This window comes from Diorhabda carinulata, chromosome X (assembly GCF_026250575.1).
Source record: "Diorhabda carinulata isolate Delta chromosome X, icDioCari1.1, whole genome shotgun sequence".
Lineage (NCBI taxonomy): Eukaryota > Metazoa > Arthropoda > Insecta > Coleoptera > Chrysomelidae > Diorhabda > Diorhabda carinulata.
In genome coordinates this window covers 17,793,279-17,817,567 of record NC_079472.1, presented here as the reverse complement: position 1 = coordinate 17,817,567, position 24,289 = coordinate 17,793,279, and the positions used below count along the sequence as shown (strand labels likewise).

Sequence of the window (24,289 nt, the reverse complement as noted above, 5' to 3'; positions counted from 1 at the left end):
AAATCATCGTACCAAAATACTCGCGATTCAATTCTATTTTCCGACTAAGATAAATGACAACTAAGTACGTTTACCATTAAAAATGTCAAATTATATTATGTCAATATCAGATTTGACATATTCACATTAGTGTTGCCTCATAAAACTATTTAGTACACACACTAACCAAAATAGGAGTAGAAATATGGCCAAAACATAGACTAATAGTGGCTGAATGAGCTATAAATATGAGTACAGTAGGAAAAGAAGAATTTTAGAAAAAAGATGGACGTAGAGAAGATATGAGAATAGAGAATTTATATATGTTATCTAAAGAGCAAAGTTGATGGAATGAAAATATAAAAATATGACAAAACAAAAGCACAAGTAGTTATTTATGTGTATAATGAAAGGTAAGTCAAAAAAGATATGAGACAAGAAAAAGAAAACCATTTGATGGAGCAGTTGACAGAAATACGTGGAGTTGAAGATAAAACATTGGAGAGAATCTGAAAGAAAGCAATTTAAAGCAGGAAGAAATATGAATAGACTACGCATAAAAATACCAGCGGAAGAAACATTGTGTAGAGAAGCTCAAGAACCATTAATAAGTAAAGTATGAGAATTAAGGAAAGGTATGTGGAAAAGATGGAACAGGGAGGATAATGGATTTAGGTGATAAAAAAGAATACAGAGAGACGTAAAAAAAGCTCCATTTAATGAACTAAATTGTTTTATTGAGGTATTTTTATTCATTAATTCAATTGTTTCCATGTTTCGATAATGTAGCTTACTAATTTCATGTTTAGTCTATTTCCTGCGCTAAATATTCATAAAAAACTTGTATATACATCAAGTATATAAATAATGTTAGTATAAAAAGAAAAATAGTTTGGAATTTCGATGGATTACGGTGTTGCTATAATAACAATCCTTTATGGAGATTATTTTAACTTTTGGTGTAATTGTTAGGACGAACAGACTTAATAATTTATTTTAAAAACGCGAATACCACGAAGAGTCTAAACGTGCATATTTTTCATCGTATCCGATGGTCGACAAGAGTCCTAGACCTTATAGAATTTCACAATGGAAGGTAAGCGCGAATCCAACGTGATAGATGAGTACATAATATTATTACATTAAAGTATTTCCTATTATATCATCAATCTCATTGTTCTTACATTATTCAGCAATTTCGAAGCGCACTTTTAGATGTGATACACAAGATATTGTCGAAGCTAATTTGATAACGACAGCGTAGTTATATTTGACAGATCGAGACTTGCAAACGAATATTGACAACAAAAAACGTTAGAATCCAATATTCTTATTCATCTTATTCATTGAATAAAACAACGAGATTTATAAGATAAACTTGACGAGTTATCTTCACCATATTTTGTGTCTTAACGAAAATTGAAGAAAGGGAAACCAGAAACTGTTTCACAAAACAATTAAATCCTCAAGATAGAAACAAGATGAAATTTGCAAAAAGGATGCAAATAGTAGAATTTTTACAGAATAAGCAAAAATAATGGAGAGATTGTAATCATACTTCATGCAACAGTGGATAATAATGAACTAAATAAAGAAAAAAAAGCCGTGAGCAGCGGAGCTCCATCACGAAAGTCGAATTTTTCGTCGAATGAAGAATTTAACTAATACACAAACAAATCTTTCCATAAAATGGATTTCTTGCAAATGATATAAATTCTCAATCTTATTTCTTTATATGGAAAATTTGCTATTCCTCAATAACTTTTCATTTCGCAAGTTAACTCTCTCTCTCTCGAATGAAAATTCATAATGTCATAATGTCATGTCATAATGACAAGAAATTTCGAAAATGGGAAGTAAAAAAAATCACCCTAGCAACGATCATACTCGTATTATTCATTAAATAGGAGGCGGTCCAGTACAACAAATACAACGATCAAAATGATTTCGGGCGTTTTGTGCTAGAAGAACTGAAGAAGAAAACTTTGAACTTGATAAAGACCCCTACTTTCATGCGAAGTTCGAACCCTCTAGTTAAACTTTTTCTGGCCAAAAAATAAGAAAATATAACAAAAATGACCATAAAATGGAGAGGGGTGGAGTTGGAAAGTTTCGACAGGAAATCATATCGCAACTAATTGAACCTACATGTGAAATTTCATTTTTCAGTCGCTTTTCGTTAGACCTGCAGAGGTGAGCAAAGGTAAGAAACCACTTTTGTTGCACTGCGACCCCTCGAAATATTCATTTGTTTTCAACCAAACTCTAATAACATCAATCCGCCGCCAAAAAAGCCATGTATGCTAATTTTGAACCAAATCGGACCCATGGCAATTGCTCGAGAGACGAAAATAAGAATTGTAGCTTAAACAGATATATATATATATATATATATATATATATATATATATATACACATATATATATATATATATATATATATATATATATATATATATATTCAGGAGGTCTCAAAATATGGGAAAAATGATGTGCCCCCCATTTTTCTTCTAGTCATGCCTACCGTAATAGTCTAATTTTTCCTTGAAAAATTCGACTAACAATGGAATGATTAAAAAAAGATGGCCACGATATAATCAAAGAAAAGATAACGAAAGAAGAAATGGAAAAGCGACAGGATGTGACAAAATGACAATTGAAATGTTGAAAGCTATGGAAGAGAGTGGTAAAGACTTATTTACAAAAATATGTAACATAGCTTGGAACACGGCGCAGTTCCCAAGAGACTGGGAGATAGCATTGTTATTATATATAAGTCAGGAGATAACAAACAATGTAACAACTAGAGAAGAATAAAATTACTGTGTACTAATCTCAGATAATAAACTGAGACCGAAAAAAATACACTAAATGATGCGCAATGTGGAGAAAGCAAAGATCAAAATATGGGAAAGTTTGGAAAGAATAAAAATGGATGTCGACTTCCGAAAAGCATTCATGAGCTTATATAAAAGACCATGTTATTAGTATAAACCTAATTTCTGAAGCTTTCCTAATCACAGAAGATGTAAGATAAGCTGGGGAATTGAGTTCATTACTTTTCAACATATTTCTAGAATATATAATAAATATCTGCTCAGCCAATTAAACAAAAATGTGCAATGGATACAAAAACCTGCAAATAGTGTTTTGTATAAAGCAACCAAGATTTACAGGAAAACTTTAACATTTGGAACAATACACTGAAGAATAAATGTAGGGAAGACTGCAGTGATAGCACTCAAACAATAAATGATAAACCTAGAAATAGAGCGACATTGAATTAAAACGTTTAGAACAGAAATAAAAGAATTAAAAACGCCTATTACAACATAAACAACTGCCTAATAAATAAAAGTCTCGAGAAGTACAAACTAAAAGTTTATAAAGCAATTTATCGACCAAAAGATGTGGAAATTATGTCACTTATGGAAATTCATTGTAGAAAGACAGCCGAGTTGGTGGGATCATTTACAAACACTAGTGAAGAGAATGTGGGAAGCAAAAGTAGGTAAAAACAGAAAAATAGGGAGGCCTAAAGCGACATGGGACAAAGCAATAGGTAATATACCTGAGAAAAAAACGACAACATGAAAAAAAGCAAAAATAAACGTCTTAATAACATGAGGAACAATCTCTAATAGGTACAAAAGACTGCCTTGCTTATGTGCAACTGGGGCCATGAAATCTTGCCCACACAGCTGCACTAGAAATGATTCTAAATTCTCCACATCTCCGCATAGTACTGGAAAGCATGGCGGAGAAAACATCACTTAGAATGTTTAGGGACGGAATCATTGAAGAAAACCAGTCCCTAAATAATAACCAACCCTGAGACATGCCTTAGGATATTGTATCGAAAAAGTTTAGCTTCAAAAAAAAACCTCACTTCAATAATAAAACGTTAAAGCAAGTGTGATGAAAACACCATACCAGAAATGAACAGAAATGCCATTAAATGGCATTTATACGGATCAAAAACAGCAGACGAAATTGGAATAGGAGTGTACGGGTGCAGAACCAAACACTCTGAAAGCCTGGGTAGCGCACTAAGCATTTTTTAGGCAGAAATATATGCAATTAAACGTGTTTAGTTCAATCTGTCGCCTCAACAAACACCTGAAGACGCAAGACCTAGCAGATAATGCGGCGTGCAGATTTTCTTATACAGAAGATGAAATCTCAATCCACATTCCCTCGAAGTGTGAAACTCCAGAGCACTACACCTGGGAGGTGGGACTTATGTACTTAAAATATACTCTGTATGTTTGAGGATATTCTATTTATATAAAAAATGTGCACTATGTATATTCCTATAAAATGTTAGTTAAGTGTTTGTGCCATCTAGACACTTATTTGTTGAATTGTTGTTTTTATAGTTGTCATTATAATAACAGAATACTGTGTAGGTAAGCAAGTATGTAGTGGTCACCAATTATCTAATAACGTTTTTATTATAACTGTGTTAATTCCACTTACCTGTACATTTGAGTTCTTTGGTTAGCTCATCGGAACCAAGATAGCAGTTCGGCGTTCCGTCACATAATTTTGATAATTCGAATAACTGTAAAACGTCCGTCGACTCGTTAACTTGACAACCGAAATATCCGTCCTCGAGATTTAAAAAAAAAACTTCTTGTTTAATACCGAATCCAATCCCACCGAAGGATTGGGCAGTCTGAAACAAACAAAAATAATGATAATAGATACAAAGATGTCGATGATGCAAATCGATAAAACATTCCAAGATTATCTACTCAACTTAATCTTGGACGAACTAAACATCTTCAGATTTTAGTTTCATGCATGAATTTGATAGAAGTATCGCGAATATACAAGGTGTTATATCTAAGAAGCAACTCGGAGCAGAGGGGGAAACCATAACACCAAAAACATATCTACTTGTTCGCAAAATTTTTCACTTAGTTGTAAAAAATTATAATTTGATTGCTACAAAAACTGATTTGTACATTTTCAAATTTTATGTATAAATTCATAAAAGGGGGCTAGAATTGAGTGAAGGGAAAACTAAGTATAAGGAAAGGAAATTACTCATAGGATCCAAGCAGGCTACCGAGCGTATTATAAATTCTGGCTTCTTATGCTATGGAAATACGTACTAAAATATCCTTATCCGTACATACGGAGCAGTACTAAGGCCAAAAGTAACTTATGGAGGAGAAACGATGAATCTGACAAAAGCTGATGAAGGAAAACTTCGAAAGAAAAATAAGAAGATATGGGCCAAAAAAGTTAAGTGACGGACAATATAGAATCCTTATAAACGCTGATATTAGAGAAATCTTAAATGAAGAGACCATCTTTAGATTTATAAAATGGCAGCGATAGCTAGGACACATAAAACGGATAAAAAATAATAGTCAAGTTGTTAAACAAATAACAGAATGGAAAGCGATAGGAAACCGGCCCAAAGAAAGACGACAAATCCAATGGGAGAGTCAAGTAATGAGTGATCTGAACAAAATGGGAATCCGTGGATGGTGGAGTAATACCCAGGACGAAAAAAAATGGACTCACCACAATAAATGAGTCAAAGAGCTTAACCATTACTTAATGTCTTCAACAATTTCTTACAGTGTACCAAATTTAGTATTTTTAAGCTAAAGGGCTGCAATGAAATTAATTTTTTTTCGAAATTTTCTGCCCTACTTTGAGACTCTACAACTCCTCAGGGGTATAACTTGGTATAAAGATAAATTACCCCTAACGTCGTATTTTCGGCTCTGTGTTTGTTCTTATGGACTGTATGAAGAGGTGGACTATTAAGATGATTTTGATATTATTAAATTTCGGACATTGCGACTCCATAGAGGGTACTTTTCGTTATTACTGTACGAATCTTATTTTCGCGTTATGGAATTTATTATTACAATGATTTTTTCGACACTGTATAATGGAATGACTCGTATCTATTGAAAAATCTACAACCACTCAACTGAAGTATCGTGAAATTAGAAACAAAAATAAAATTATAGTATTTCAATTAAAAAAAAAAATTGAATGGATGCTGTCAATTAAACTTTTATTACCAGTAATAGCTGTAAGTTATATCTAATACTCAAATCAGACATCGTTTTTTTATTGTTATAAATCGGTATTTACCTTGGGATGGAACAAACCAGGCGTTAAATGACAATTATAGATGTAGAAGAAACGTTCCATTATATCATCAAATTTGATAGATTACAATAATAGAAGATGATACTAATCTAAAATGATTTGTTAGCTGATATATGACGATACAACCTTGAGTTGACATTGGAAACTAATAGATCCGGAAATTTGGGTAATTATTATTTGAGTTTTTGCAACGAAATACGTGCTAATAGAGATCGATTTTCTGGTTAACTACTTCGATACTAATTCGAACCAACCACATCCTTATTGACCAATCATGAAATCCATAAAAAATTCACTAATTTGAGGTTATGAGCAAAAATTGATTCTTATGAGTCCAAAAGTGCACATTTTGGTTAATTAGCACGCAAAAGTTTAATATATGGAAATACGCGTGGTAAGAATGAGTGATATGGAATGTACCAGCCAATGTCAGGGTCTGCTAGTGAGATGGTTGAAAATTCAGTTTGGTTAAAACATATGATCAACATAGATCACAGAGCTCATTGTGCAAAATTTACTGAAGTAACATTAAGAGGTATTAACATAAAGAGAATCCAAAGCATGATCACCACGATCTATTAATAAAGCAATTATTAGAAAATAACACAATTTCGCTCTTACAGAGCCTAGAGAGTGAATAAGAAGCGAGCTGTTGATAAACAGATTAAAAAGAATGTAATATCTAGCCGCATAAATGCTTTTAAAGCTTCTTGAGAGTTTAATATTCCATACTCCACTAGATACACAAATCACAAGTTCTACGGAATCAAATTAAGAATAACAAATTCCAAGGATCAGCTATAGAGATTCGGGCTTACCAGGAACGATATCTTGAAATTTCGAAACCACATTTAAAAATTCATCACCATTAGAAGATTGGTTCCTTTATTTGAAGAAAAGTATGAAAAACCTCAATGCATAGAATTTGCAACAGATCCTTCTACAACCTTCGACTATTCTGATTTTGTAGAATAAACCCTAAATATCTTCGACTTATAGTATAAATCAAGAAGTTTTTTGAACTTGGGTGAATTGAATCTATGTATAGGCTCAACCATAATCAAATTGTTTGTCGAAAAGAGAAAATCTGCATAGAAAACGAATCCATCTTATAAATTATGATAGTTGTCCATAAATTAAGAGCTGCGGATGTTAGGAATGCTGTTAAGCGGGCTTTTGCAAGGCTGACGTGTAGTTCTTCTCCTTTTCTGCCAATTCCCTCCTTGGCGAGCTGTCTATAATGTTCATCCTTATCGTAACCGTGAAAGATGGAACTTCCTGGCGATTCATTTGTGCAAAGAAAGTGAAGTGTATGGAGAAAGCTGTATGAGAGGGCAAAATCTGGGAAATGATGAAGAGAATTTGAAGACTGACGTACAGATGTGGATGAAGAGATTCTTAGCTATCTTCACGGCCTGGCAGCAGACTTCTACGACTCATACATAAAGAATAAACATGACATTGTGAAAATTCCTGGGGAACCTTATTTTATAAGCAAGCCTCCTACATATAATTTTTGAGTTTGGTATCTTACAAGTTAATGCCTGTAATACAATTTAAATTTCTTAGACCTTTTGATATATTAATGCATCTATATTTTGATGAAGACTTAAAGAAAAGTCAAGAAAAAGTCATTTTATCTTTCTTCCAAAAGTTATAAAAAAAACTAATTTTAAAACGGAAGAGACCTAAAATTAAGTACATTTAGATGAATTAATATAATTTATATAATATAATTATATATAATTACACATAGTTTGTATTTTACACTTTTGAATCAAAGTTTATCAAAGGCTTTCGTTATCTCCATCTCCAGGAGATTTTGCTAGGTTATGGGATATTTTCCATGTCATGGGATAGTACTCAATGGACTACGCTATTATCTGAGTTAGATAGTCTATTTCCTCTTCTTGGAGTTCTCTAATTACCTTCACAGAGTTTGACTCATAACTAGGACTCTTGTTTAGATTTAAGCTCATTTTTATTTTAATAAGTATAGGTGAATTTGGTGGGGTGATCTTAGAAACGACTAAATAATCTTAAATGTCAATGGAGGATATGGTTTGAATGTATCTTGAATATGTTCTACAGAAAGTTTACTTCTTACTCATTGTCCTTCGGAGCTTCGTATTGTGGAATTTTATTGTTTTACCAAAGTTTTGTTCAGTTTGAAGGGGAAAGTTCAGGTCATGATCAATGTCACGGAATCTTCTAAACTCTTGCCAGTTTATATATCGATTCTCTAGCATATTGTCTTTCGCGAAATCTAATTTAGAGAAATGCAAATATTCTTGTGACCCAAGTTTCTAAATTGTTAGTACCTATAGAAAAAGTTGAATTCTTTTCAAGAATTTAGTTATGAGGATCTGATTCATGAATTAATTGTGTCCTTATACCCAGAATCTCTGATAGAATTATGATATATTGATGAGCTTTACTTCAGATTAGGTCATATTATTAAAATTGTTTATGGTTATATATGATAATTTCCAATTTAAAAATATTTGTTTATATGAATATTTAAGCATATTTGTTAATAAATATGTTTATATAACATCTGCTGTAAAATCCTTGGAACGATGTTATAGAAAGTGTCTGCCATTAGGAAAACTAATTTATATTAGAAAATGAATTTATTAACTAGTTTCACATAATCTATTGATGAACTTATACCTCTGGGCCACACTACACAATAGTTTTATTCCGAAGATGATATCATGCAAAATATATAAGAGAAAACAACATAATTTATTGCCAAAAAATTCATCACAATCAGTTTTTTCTTCATCATCATTAATAATAACATGTACCATCATCAACGGCGTGTGTTTGAATCAAATCGCTCAATAAATCTCGGCATGATTACATAACTGTTTCTTTTAGAACTTAAATTAAATATAAAACTATTAATAACAAAATCATCATTAATATGAAAAAAAAATCACGTTGAAACAGTACAAGTAATAATAAATAGTAGTCAAGCTCTTGTTGTTGTTTAGTGATTAGATGATAAATCAAACATAACCTCAAATTATTAAAATATCATCATTTTTGTAGTTTTAAAAACACTATATTGTTTTCTATTTGAATCTTCTCATTCTTTCTTGGTCTTGATCTTGGTCTCCTTATTTGGCCTTTCTTATCAGCGTCTGAACGTCTACTCGCGAATATTCTTCAGCAATGAAACCTATCGTCTGCCAGGACTACATTTTCCCTCGATTTTTCCTTCGATTAGAAGTTGCAAAAGCCTGTATTTGTAATTTCTATATATGTGTCCCAGATACGAGGTTTTTCGAGTTCTTATTAATTCCCTGTCGGTTTTTCTCTGTTACTGATATGAGCGGTCCAGGGAATTCTCAGCATCTTCCGAAAGATCCACATTTCGAAACTGTCTAAGCGCCTTAGTGAGTTCACCTTAAAGGTCCAAGCCTTCTTTCAAGCATTTCACCATCCGGTACCGAATTTTAAGGTCGGGTGCTCGGGATGTAAACAATTTTCTCATTTTTCGAAAGACATTTGTTGCTTGCTCGATGCGTGATCTTATTTCTATATCCGGGTCTATATCTTTTATTATCCAACACCCCAGATTTTCAAATTTCTCGGTATTTTCGTTGATGCCACCATTTACGTAGACATGGGAGGATTGTTGGATCTTTAGGAGACAATCGTGGTTTTGGTCTTTTTGATGTTGATGTTAAGGCTATAATCTTCTACTATAATTTTTATGCGATCTAAGAGTGCTTGGAGATCCTGTTCACTGTCTGTAATTAAGACCGTTTCATCAGCGTACCTTATATTATTAAAAATTTTTCCATTGATCTCTGGCAAAAACTTTTTTGATTCTTTATGGTTCTGTGTTGCCGGTCTCAGCACTCACCACTGCAGTTTGGTAACTTAAAGCGTCCGTGTGATTCTCGTCTTGACCCTTCCTGTAAAAGCAGTCCATCAACTTATCGTGTCTCACTTTGTCTTTCACTTATTCTAAATAAATTTTACTGGAGAGTTCGATTCTTCTTTTTTCTTTTTACTAATTTCTTATAGATCTTCTTTGATGCTATTTCTTCATTCATTCCAGCCACTGTTTTCGTTCATTTTTTATATAAAATAGACATTATGTCTTTTGCTTTGTGGAGCTTACTTATCTATAAACTAATTTTTCTTATAAACATATATTTTTCCCGAATTTGAGACCAATCCATAATAGATAGAAAATAAATCTAAATATCTGTTTTACGTGATTATTTGTCTTTTCAATGAAAATCAGTCTAAAACAGCATGTAAAATTTCGACGTTTCGATCTACCTCTACGTCTAAGAAGTGAAAAGTAATAAGAGAAAATCATTATTTTATATAATTATAGTTTTAACTTGATGGTACAGAAGACAATTTGATAATTTATTGCTAGCATCCAACTTAGCTTCTATTTCCGGATTTAAATACATTCATTTCAATAATGATTGAACGAAGATAAACCTCTTCAAAATTAAGTTCAGTATTTATCGCGACTGTACCTCTGTACTGTTTCCTCTGTTCATCACATTTGTTTCCTTCTGAAAGTCACACTGCTCGTACTTCTCTAAATCCCTGCAGCTTTCTACTATAAACTTGCAGAGCTTGTTCTCTTTGTAGTAGAATAAATTTTCCTCATCATGTGCTCGAAACCAAAGTGAAAATGAGTGGTTTTAACCACTTGTCGATTCTCAATTTTATTGAAAGATATTCCTTTATTTCTATTTTAGTTTCTTTGACTGTCAAAGTATTTTCCTCAAGCTATGTTAGATCGGAAATTCTGTAGATTTCATAATCGAAATCACTAAAAATTATTTGTTATCTTGTAATGAATTAAAGATTAGTTTCTCCATTTGTTAATAGCTATATCGATAGAAACATCTGGATATTTATCTAATTAAACTAAATTCTTAATAAATTTTAATGAACCAATTTCTGCTATGGTGAAATATCGAATCATTTCTCGTCGTTTTCGATTCTAAATTAGTTTGATCCTTATACTTATCGCATCCATGTTTAATATACATTTTATTCAACTAAATTAATTGCTTCTTGCATTAATGTGAAGATAAAATAAATAAGAAAAGATTCTTTCGAAAAAAATATCAATTTATTCATATTTTATCAGTTTATAATAATTAACGTACAATGATTTACAGACGGTTTCTGTTACTCATCACCCATAGGGGGTTGGAAATGTGGATGATCTGTTTTAACACGCTTTTATTAGTTCCTCCTGTGACTTTTTATGTTTGTAACTGACTTTTTGAACAATCTGATTTAAGCGGTACACAGAATGAACGTGAATATGACGCTGGTTCGTTAGTAAACATAACCTTAAAAGTGCATGTATGTAAAGGGGACAAAATTTGTTCGCTCATGGACAATTTTCAATTATTTATAATGTTTAATATATTTACTGTATGAAATGTGTATTCAAATATTTACAAAGCGACATTTGCCACGGCGTTTGTCGGTGAGACCCCTCAATTTGAATAGAAATATCTTCAGTTACTTTACTACAACATATCTTGAAATGAAAGGAATTGATCCAGACGAATTTTTAGAAAATAGAATATTGATTCGGGGCTTTTATGATGAACTTTTGAACTCATTGAAGAGAGGAGACTTATCGGAACAGTCAATATTAAAACCCATACATTTTGAGTGTAGTTTATAATATGCAACTACAAACTACACTAGAAAACACTAGAATGAACGCGAGCATGACGTGCTCTAGGCGTTCATAAATGTCAACTTTCTACTTTTTCACGTACTGAACATCACTAAACGTCAAAAACATAACCTCACTTTTTTGGTGTAGATTGTATGTGCAGATACCCTGACAAATGACTTCTCTGAGTGGAAGGCTCTTAGAATTAATACGTGCACATGAGTGTTTATATGGCAAAAGATACAAGAAGTTAAAATAAAATGACAGAAGATAGAGAATCATTTTCCCATTTGAAAATTCCATGATAAAACTGATCATACTTCCTGATCTAATCGACAATCGAGTTTTCTTATTGAATGTTTTGTTTAGTCTCTGTTCAATAAGTTCAAAAGTTGATGATATAAACCCCGATTTAGTTTATTTCAAAATAACTTTAGATATGTCTAATTGATAGCTGTTCAAATTTCTTTATATATTTTTAAGGTTATGTTTACTAGCAATCCAGCGTCATATTCGCGTTTACTCTGTGTACTGCTTTAATTTGAACTTCATTTGTCAAAGACTGACGACAGTGCAATAATTCGATTAAAAATCTGATTAACATGATTAGATTCGTCAGAAATTTCTTCTTTCTTTTTAGTATGTATACCACAAATCATCAATTCGATACGCAAATGAGTGTCGTACTGATTTCCAGTAGGATTCGCAAAATTTAGTGTTGGCAAGAACGATCTGTCACTGTTAAGTGTCAAAAAAAGAAAAGTAAGTTTGATGGTCTGGTCAACGATGGGAGATAATTAATTTGTCGAAAATATAATGATTATTACAAAAATAGATAGAAAGTATTTTTCGGTAACGCAAAAATAATTCAGACGACCCGGGATAGGAGTCAAACATGTATTTATTGGTTATGTGCTAGAGCAGTCAAGTTATCCTAGAGACACTTACCGTATTTACATTACAGTCACCTACTAAGAGACACTGTCGGCCATCTTATCGTAGACAGCCATTTCGGGAGCTTATTAAGAAAATGGGAAAATAGAGGAATAATGTGGAAAGAATCCTACTCAATAGAGTAATTTGACTCTTATTACAATAATTATTTCTCACTTTTAAGTTGTTTCAACTTATAATTTCTTTATTTGGTTTTCATAATTCAATAGAATAGAAGCTTACGCGTGTTTTGAAGATTACACTGTATTATGTAATACACGAATAGGTGCAAATTCTATAAGAACTAAAGATGATTGATTATTATCTTCTGAATTCTACGAAAACATATGGCGTTATTTTATTATCAAAGTATTGACGACTTCCGTAAATTTGTATTCCAAGAACTGGTTACAATTGGCTAATGGATACTGATACTTGTCTCACCGACGTGACGTTTCTCAAGTAGTTCTTGTGTTGATACCATATTTGGAGCGTCTTGCGGAGCTGAAGGACATGGCAACCTACACCAATCTCATGTTATACCATACTTTCATAAATAACGTAATCGTTTTCGTTTTCTTAAAAGTTTTGGAGAATATTTCAATATTAAGAAAAGCGCTTAACGTTTATATAAAATAACCAAAATTCGCAAATATGACATTTGATGGTGAGCAAATTTCCAAACTATTCTTAATTTTTGAAGAAGGATTCATATGAATGATATGGTATAGAGACTTTACCTCACTTTCTGCAACATAAATGAGTATTTTGTTTGAAGATTAAAGATTCCTTTTTAGAAGCAGAAGAATCAGACAATGATAGATTGTAGCTACAATAAACTTTACTGCATATTGCAACAACAACTGCACGTGCATCCTCGTGAGGCATGCTCTTTGAATTTCAGATATCAAAACGGTGCAATATTTATTGTAGCGAACACATTACAATAAATCGGCTGTACTAAACCTGATCGAATGCTTTCTGGACATCGCGGGCGAGCAGCGATTTCGTTCCACTTTTTTGGTGTTGTATAAAAATTACATATACAATTCTCAATATTGAAGTTAGTACGAATCATAATTGACTTCAATAGTATCAAGATCTGACTCAATCAACTTATCTGAATAGCTTTTTTTATTAGCAAATAAAGTATCTTTATTGAATATCAAAACAAGAATTGGACCCAACGTAGAAATCTTGATGAACACAACTACTGATTGTGTAGATATTTAGATTCATTTCCGTTAAATCTGACAGATTGTCGACTGATTTTAAGGTCATATTAAGGCCATTTTAAGGGAGTAAAATGATAGAATTGATTTTTAATTGAATTTTCGTAAGACAATCAAAAGCTACTGAGAGATTATATTTCATAGAATATATAGAGTGATTTAAACTGATGTCTTATTTTGAGAGAAGAGACAAAAGATTCCGAAAGGTAATAAGCTTATTGATGATTCTTTCCACATCGAGGAAAATGGGAAAAGGCCAAACAGTCCTTGAATAAGCAACAAAACGAGGTAAATTTCTCCTCTGGAAAGTCTTTTAATGTCTATCCCAGGGCGGTTTATAAATTGATTTTGATTCGTGACAATTAGATTATTGTATCAAATAATTTTTTTTTCGCCAAAATTCTAGTTTCTTTTTCATTATTCTTTTCAATTTTTACTACTTAATATTTTCTTTTCATTCTTTTACTTTTCCATTCCTTTCTAAATTCCTCGTAAAGTCTATATTAACAGTTAATTCGAATCTCTCGAGTTGTAGATTAATATTGATATTAAAGATTGACGTATTAAATATAAAATAAAACGACAATTAAATTGGTAACTGGTATGTTCAATCTCTCTGATACTAATCGCCGATGGAACAAAACAAAAATGAAAATAAAAAATGTTGGATATTCATCGACGTTTGATGATGGTTGATAATTTGCTAATGATTTTGATCTTCTTATTGGAATATTTAAAGAGAAATATGAAATGTGGTACAACGAACTTTTGCCTGCTCTTACAAGGAGAAACATAGATTTTATTGTAATTTATTAAAATATGCTTGTACTTTAATAACTAGTGCCACGTACATCGCTATACTTTGTATGTTAATGATCTCATTATTTAATATAAAAAATGTTCTTAACGGATTTTTCATGATAAATTACCTGCCCTCTTGACTTTGTTACAAGAAAAGTTCAAATCAAAAATTATACAAATGTTTTCCGCAGTAAAAATAGGTTGTAAAAATTGATTTGTTTTTTTGAAATTGTCTAAACAAGTCCATTTTTATATCAGTCGCATCAAAATATTTTATAAGCTGTAAATAAGAATAAGCATTCATAATTTGAATATAAGACAAAAACTTGAAGCCCTTCAAATCTATATATTCTGTAACAGCTTCTGATCCTCTACAAGGCCGAGATTCGTCCATCTTTGGAGTACTGATCACAAATTTGGAGCTCGGCTTCCAAGCATGCCCTTAGGATGCTCGACTCAATATAGAAGAGAACTATTCAATTTATACGCAATCAGAAACTAGAACAGCCTAGAGAATAGGAAAAATCTGACTATACTATACTATATTATACTTTACTGATACTACCACGGCACCGGGTTGTTCAATATCTTACATCAGTATTTGCAAGACCTACTTCACTGGCAATCGTGTCTTATGCACACCGAGAGTTCGCTAACAGAGCATCAATTTATCGGGACTCCTTTCTTTGGAGAAGTGCAAACCTGTGGAATCAGCTACCAAGACATGTCTATCCCGAACACTATTCACAGGCATCTCGACACGGTAGGAACTACTCGAATGTAATAGGGTTTAACTTCCTCGTCGCCTAACAAAGATCGACATTTTGAAACCAAAATATGTCACGTAGAAGCATTTTTGTATTTTAATAGAAAGTTGCTTCCGTTCCTTTACATGTCTACATCTTCATATTATATTTTTTCAACTTTATCATCATTAGCATTTTTCTTAAATCCCAATTTTACACCGAAGTTAACCCTTTTCGAAGCATGGGAATAAAAAAATTGGTAGGAGGCAATATTAAATGAGTGAGACATTGTTTGGTTGGTAGGGAAATATTGATGATGAACAGTGCTATGGATATTTGTGTAAAACATAGTTTCATTTTGTGAAATTATTTTGAAAAAAACCTTGTTAATTACATATAACTTATTAAATTATCTATATAAAATCAACCGACTGAACTGATTCATTTTTTCTCAAGATCTTCTTGCACGCCACTGCAATTACTGTTGAATCAATTTCTGCTGTAAAATTAGGCATTTTAGTTTTATAAAAATGATAGCAGAACTAATGGGTCTTGAGTACCATGGGCGTGGTCGGGTATATGGCCAAGATATGATTTAGATAAAAAATATCATTACAAGAATAACTGTTGTTAATTTATTGATTCGCTCCGTATAATGTATTAGAAACAAAAAGATTTTTAAGAGTATTTTATCAAAATTATACTAAAGATAATGAAAACACTCTTACGTTTATATAATTTTCGGGAAAGAGTGGAAGAAAAATAAACCCTCCGATATTGAGGAAATATATGACGAAGCTTGTTCTTGATAACAGAAAATAACCCCTACAAGAGTTTTCGTTTGCTTTCCATCCCCCTTTAAGTTTATAAGACTTCCGAAAACATTGGTTTTAGTGGACAAAACTTTAAACAAAAAATGAATCTCTACAAATGGTGTCAAATTTTATAGTCTTAACCTTTTTTATTCAGAAGTATAGGGAAGCTTTATTAGCCTTTCCTGTCAGATCAGTTCGATTTTCTTGAACAACTAGCATCCGGGAAAAGCGTTACTCATAATTTGAAGTAACCTAACCTCACCTAATCTTACCTAACCTAACCTAACTTAAACCTCTCCAAGTGTGTAAGCGAGTGGTAGAGAGCTTAACCTGTCAATATATTTTGTGTCATAACAGTCAAAAGAAGGATTTACGTAAAACAATGTGTGTAACTTTTCTTACAGAACTTTTTGTATGCTGCAGCTTTTATGCGAAGCTTTTTTTTCTAAAATCAATAGTTTACGAGATATTTATTGAAATTATCATAACTTTGAAGGCTGAGTGGCAAACAAAATTTCCTCGTTGAAAATCCTCTTGTGAATTATCTTCTCTAATCAAAAGCAAGCTTTGACATAAATACATAAATTACACGTTTTGGAACTTATCGACCAAACAGTGTGTTGTTTGGTATTTGGAAGAAAAAGTCTGGTTTATTTTTTGTTCCCAAAATGTTTTCAGATTATGATTATTTTTCTTTTGAAAGCACTCTCAACTTTTTCCATAACTTTTATCTATATTATAACCTATAAAGTAACTGTCACACTTGAGGTAAATAGAAATCAAACACCCAAGGCCCGCGAAAATTCAACTGAAACTTTAAATCTTATTTTAAAAAGTATTTGCCTTTTTTTAATGATTATATATTTTTTATTGAGCTATAGTATTCCCTATTGGAAGGTTCTTTCGAAACTACAACAAATTTTCTCAACAAATTGACCATTTTTTAGTAAAAAGTGTTTATAAGACGAATTAATACATTAAATTTTAACAGAAAATTGTGATTTTATCTTTTGTTCATTAGAAAATTTAAAATCCATCATAAAATTTAAGAAAATATGATCGAATACTATCACTAAACTTTATCTATCATTCTTCCACAATATCCAATATTCTAATAAATGTTTACCACGGTACGATGGTCCGAGTAAATCGTTCCGTGGTAAAACCTACAGATAACAATTTTAGTTTTAAAATTAAACGGCCATTATTGGATACAGTCCATTGTTCTATCATCCTTATTACATAAACTACATTAAATCCAACTAGATTGGGTCCAGTGGCGTTCACACGAGTTATAAATTAAGAAAACGAATTTTTCAAATGAAAAACTTCTAATAAGTTAGTTGAATCAGTTTTAATATTTTAGGTCTCAAATTAAGTTCCCTTTAGATAAAATTTCATCTGAGAAAGCGTAAAAGTGGCAATATTGGAGAATGAGGAGATTGAGAAATCACTGGAATATGTTTATATTATATTCCTTGTATAGAAAATATTTTATTATAGGTCAAAGGTCAAAAAAATGAGTTTTTCACAATTTTCAGCAAAACAGTGAGTTTTATCATAAAAATTACCTCAGACAAAAATTGTAGAACATAAAATTAACTACAAAAAACGTATTAATACTTTTTTTCCTACGAGCCCCCGTTTCTAAGATATAACGATTCAAAAAGTTGTATAAAATTTTTCCATACATGGAAATGATGGGGGATCAAATTTTATTTTCAATTGTATTTTAAACAATTTTACTGATTTTCATATCGATCGGAATTTATGTAGCTTCACTCTTATTTTCTGGTCTAATTTGACCGAACTATCTGATCTGTCTGAACGCATTTATATCACTAAATAAATCTCACGTACCCACGCCACTGCTTATCGCAGGAATATTTCAAAGAAATTATGTGAACAGTGGCGATGATGAGTCCACGTGGACTGAGGGTTTTTTGGGTTCTTTCTTTCTCTTTCTTAATTTGTTATAAGCGTCGTTCGTATTTTTGAAATATTGATTGTTCGTGGCATAACTGTCTTCTGCAATTGATAACAAAACTCAAATTAGACGCGGCTATAGTATTTGTTGTAGATCAAACAAAAACGAGTTCAAACTAAAAATTTTCACATATAAAAACTGACATTACTTATCAGGAAAATCCTGTACAGATTGTAGTTTTCTACTAACGTGGAGTTCAAACCTGACGTATCTCGTTTGTTCTTTTCTCTTCTTAAATTTCGGTATGTAAACACGGTTTTTTGAAATGCGTTTTTCACAAACATTTAATGTGCAGTCACAAATTATAATTTACATATGTATAAGATTTTTTTTAACTTATAAAAAAGATAAATGACTGAAGAACAACCTCTCAGATGTTATTAAAATCTTATACAAAAAAAAATATCAAGCGAGCACGTTGATTCCGCATCGTTGAGCTGATTTTTATCATCGAGTCACTTAATGAATGTCATCTTGATCAGAATACCAACCATAGATAAAACGACTGTGGCGTTTTCTTACTGTTAACAAGATGTTAATCAAAAGTCGTACGTGTTTATGAAATTTATTTGCGAGGAAATAAAATTCTTCGCATAAAATTACGACATTAAAGAAAATACATAAATAAAGTCAGAGTAAATGACTTACTCAAGAAAAGTTTATGAATACTCCGTATATTATTAATTGCAGCATTTAATCATGGAAATTTGGAAAAAAGATAAACAGAAGAAAAAAAAACGGTAGTCTAAGCGTTCGATGGATATTTTAAACGGCCAGAGTAGTTGTTAGTGTTCCGCTAGACAAAATATCTAACTGTAACATGATTGTGTAATATTATTCATGTACTGGCTGTTGTGAATTGTTGATGGATTATGTCATCGTCTCCTTTTAGGAATAGAGTTGAAATAGATTTAATTATGATTCGCTTAAAAGGCTGCGAAAATAACATCGTATACCAATTTATTCTCTAAACAATATAACAATTAACTAATAGAAATGTAGCTTATTGAATACAATGGCAATCAAGTTTTTGTATATTTGGAAAATATATGAATTATTTATGATATGAATGTGGATTTTGGAGTATCATATACACAATGACCTAAAGGATCTATTCTGAGAAACCCCCACTAGTTTAATATGGTCCAGAAAGTGGAATGGTTCCAATTGCCAGAGATCTTCGTCTTCTACTTCAAGCGCTCCCAAGTGTAGTGCTTTGGAGTTTCACACTTCGAGAGAATGTGGATAAAGGTTTCGTCAAACAGAATTTGCACGTCTAACGTCTTCAGATATCTGTTGACATGGGACTCCTATTAGTTTTCGTAGATTGTTCTTACTTAGATTGATACCTTCAGCAGATCTCTGGTTATAGTTTCCCAGGAGAGTCTTTGCCTGTTTGAACCCCTGGAGTTGGTCCCAATAATTGGTTTTTCTCCTCTTTACTTTCTTTTCCAAAGAGTTCAGGCCCCATGAAAGACTTATCTGTCCACACATAAGCGAGCTTATCAGAAATATTAAGTCGTTTAATTTTTCTAATTTTACTCAGTTTACAGTTTCGATTTTATGATTTTAGTCCAGCTTGTTTATCGGAGAGAATGATGATCTCTTCTTTACGATTGTTCCTTTCTAAATTGAACTGGATGAATTTTCTAATTGTATAAATTTCTGCTTGGAAAATGCTGGGTGCGTTGCCCAGTGTTTGGTTATGGGCCTGGAAATTCCTATTTCTATTTTGTCTGCTGCTTTAGATACGTGCGTTTGGTTATTTAGGAACTTTGATAATTGAAAGTATTTCTTGCTACGTTTTCCAGTACTATGTAATAGGTGGGTGATTTAGAATTACTTCTAGTGCAGATGTTGCACATGATTTAATTGCCTGAGTTGCACATAAGCAAGTCAGTCTTTGTATCTTCGAGAGATTGTTCATCGTGGTATTCAGACAACTTCTAGTGCCCCAAACCACTGCCCCATATGTGATGATAGTACCTTTGGGTTTCAACCCCAATTTTTTCCTGCTAAATTCCTGCACACCATCAGGACTCCATGATCATACAATTTTATACTCATATGTCTAAAAATATGTGTATTATTTCCAATTTTCAATAGTAATTAAAGAGAAAGAGAACTTAATTTATTTTGTCACCCTGTATCAGATGGACACGATACACTCTATCCAGGTTTACAAGCATGAATAACACACATAACATGGTATTAATTCTCTTAAAGGCAAAGCAAATATCCAAAGAATCCTTATTATGTAATATTCCTCAAGAATTACATAGCGCGAAAGACGCATTTACATATAAAAATTTTGAGCAGAGGTGTAGTAAGCTAGGATGGGAAAAGGTTCATTAAATCTTCTTGGCTTCAACTTTTTGGATTTTGAATTGAAGATACCTCAATTTGAGACACTGGAACATATCAAAAGAAGCACGTTGTTGGTCGTACTTACACTATAGTTGGAAACGATGCGTATGCGCAATAGTCGAATGCTTTTTTGATATAAAAATCATACAACCTCACTTTAAAAACCCACAGACATTTTCAATATGAATTACCTATTAATAAACCTTCAAGAATATCTTTTCAATTGTTTTTGATATTTGTGTTAATGGTTATATTTCGTACTTGCAATTATTCGTTCTTTATCACTTATTTATTATTGTTCTTTGCCACCAAAACGAAGTTATATCTGCTGTAACCACGATTCCAAACTTCAAACGATTACCAAGGATTTCTTGAACCTTGTGAACAGCATTGGAACCATTTTGTACAGTTACATAAAGACTATTAAGAATTTGGATAATAAAATTTTCTTTGAAGCTTCATTTGCTTGTTTTTTGATGAGGAATTACCACTTGTATCATTGGTCGATAATGTAGTTCTCTAAATTAAATTTCAGTTTCTGGACTTCCGCCATATTGGTAGTCATTTTGTTGGAAACCTTATTTTATGGAAAACCCTCGTCTTTTATATTTTTTATGTATTTATTTAGAAAATACAATTTCAGTAACAGAATTTTAGAGTACGATCCTTTTTCTAAACGATTTCAACAAAAGTAGTACTTTGTGACTGCAGACAGCGATGGACTCTATGTAAAGCACACCTACACGAAAACAGTAGAACATAATTTCAAGTAGGAGTTAGAGTTCAGGCACCTGAAGATTTTTCTCACAAATCAAAAAAGGTTTCTATTCATTTATTTCTATTTACGAGGTTTATACAATTATATTCCGATATCTAATCACAATTAGATAATAATGTTTAATGACACGTGGTATTAACTAAGTCATAAAATTAACATGAATATAAAAGAGATAAAGTGGCAATTTTGATTAACTAGAAGTGAGTCTAGAAAAGTCGATTATCCATGACAACGTTAGTGCTATGTTGTTTACATATGAAAAGTTTTCTTGTTAGTTGTTTTTTAGACGACGCCATCCGAAAGTTGTTCGTTCTGTATTCATTTACATATCGAAAGTTGCGTTTTGAGTGTTCCATGTAGTGAATGTGACAGTTTCGTACTGCAAAACACTTTCGGGACGTTCTGAAGTGCGACTCTAGCCACTTCAATGTTGACAGTTGACAGTTTCGTTTCGATGATTTTGCATAACCTTAAATTTTTAATTTCCTGAATTATATGTTGTACCCGAAGTTTTGTCTAAATTAACAAATAAAAATGAATGACTATGAAAAAGAAAACATCAGCGATGAAGAGTTACTCGAATCCACGCCACCTGATCTGACCGAAGAAAGCGGCCTTTCTTAATTCGTTACCGGATAAATTTCGTGCAAGGTACGAAAATTAGTACGACCTCTTTATGAATTAATATTGACATTGCAAATATCATTAAGTACATTATATTGTTCAATGAATAAAATGCTTATAATTCTCTATTATTTATTTTCTTTCCTCAGTGTAATAAAAAGTTTTTGATCTTTTCATCCAGACTCGTCCAACAAAGTAGCACTTTCAGTCATTGGGATACAAATAACTATTTTCCTTCAAACAAAAATCAAAAATAGATGAAAAGACTTTTCAGTATGTGAAGTGCTTTTTTAATAAAATTGTTATCACTATTAGGTAAGATGTTTGAACGTACAGTGCTAACTTAAAGATCTAAAGAATGATCTATACTGTTCCTCCCTTCATCTCTCCTTAGCTCTTCTCCGCTAGGAGTCTTAATTCCCACACTAGTACATATGGACTTCATCAGGACCTTTTGAAATCTTTTGGTATCCTCATAGCACCTTAGCTATTTGGTTCTTTGATAAGTAAGAGGGATATAGCCGTTGTAATTCTTTTTCCCTTAACCATCTATATTTCGAATGAAAACTTGCTTATAAATGAGTACCCTCTTCAACCAGCACAAAAAAATAGTTAAATTCAATCTTACAAACGATTCGGTTAAAACGAGAACAATATAAATAAAAACTTATTTTATCTAGCCTCTAGTATCGTCTTTCATATCTACGTGTGAATCTTCAGAGGTATGTTACTGACTTTATCACGCGTTTAGCACCTTGATCTATTCCCCGATTTATTTCTTAGTCCCCTAGGACCACACTGTCCAATATTGTTGTCGGATTATGATTTTTTCGGTGAAGAATCTCGAATTTTCTCTCTCCCTTTTTATGTTTACTTTATTCTTTTTTTTTAGTATATTTATTCCTTCAATCATACGCGCTACTGGAATACAGAAAATCTCAGACTCTTCATCCTGTGTACCTTTCCAATTAGAATCAAAACCTCGCTGGTGTTTGCCCTTGTTGGCCGTACGAAGAGACAGCATTCCGGCGATTACACATATTGCATCTGCGGATACTGTGCTGTATGTGCTGGTAACTCCCAGGGCATTCAGCCCATAGGTCGAAGCAACTCTCCTTTCTGGTTTCTGAAACTATAATGTCGCAGCCAAGACGAAAATTTCGTATGTTATAACAGCGAACCACTACAAAGCTCTTTTTCTCGGTTTTGGAATTAGATATTCCTCATTTGAGAGACCTTTTAGCTCATGAGCTCATTATTTTTAGAAATCCAATCTGGCATCAATCATCATTCCCAGATATCGGACGAATAGTTAGGATGTGTTTCCAAGAACCGTATAAAAGTGAAGTTTGTCTCCTCCAAGTGCTTTGCTACAATTAGTAGGACTACGTGGTTCGCGAATGCTACGAGTTTTGCTTTCTTTTGTAGTATCAGTTTTACTAGCTTGACCAAGCTTTGAAGTACCCGTCCAGGAGCTTGGGGTCATTCTCTGTGTCGTATTTGGGTTAGCATCCTGTGTAAGTAAGATTTTTTGTCTACTGTATCTATTTTAAGTCGTCATACATAATATCAACTTTCTATACCAAAATTATCACGTATTAAGAAATAAAATCAAGTTTTTTTCAAATAGTTTATCATCTTTTTACGTCTTATTTCGAAAAATTGTTGCACCTGTATCAGAGACGGAAGCAAAACAAATGGAAATCACACCGTGGAACGACATCCGTTCTTGAAGGCTATTAAATTACGAAACCGTTATCATAAAGGTCACCGTCTAATTTAAACTATACAATTCATGGTATATATATTCCGATTGTTAGCGCAATTATATTTTCGCATCAAATTCTAATGCAATCATATGCAATTTTCGAAATTATACACGATTAATTAAAGCAGCGATGTGCCAGGCAAAACAAATAATAATCGTCCTTGGATATTTAAATTCCAATATAGAAGGGGCACAAAAAGTAGGTCACTGAATCTGTTATGGAATATATTTTTTTCTACCCTTATCTGGTTCTATCATCATCAATTAATTGATAATAAGATAATACAAGTTATTTTAGGAAAGCATCAATATCAAATCCATTTCCATGATTTAGAAATACAAATTTTCTGAAGAATCTAAATGATGATTTGGTTGAGAACTTCTACAATAACACCGAATTTTTCATGAAGAAACTATGAATATATTGATTTCTAG

General features: G+C 32.2%; 1 protein-coding gene across 1 annotated transcript in view; it reads right to left on the bottom strand.

The window, feature by feature from the left end:
• LOC130900700 (uncharacterized) overlaps positions 1-24,289 on the bottom strand; it is a 254,210-nt gene that overhangs the window by 153,276 nt on the left and 76,645 nt on the right. Inside the window, 1 exon segment of the mRNA XM_057811483.1 lies at positions 4,459-4,657. Coding sequence (XP_057667466.1) covers positions 4,459-4,657 — 199 coding nt within the window.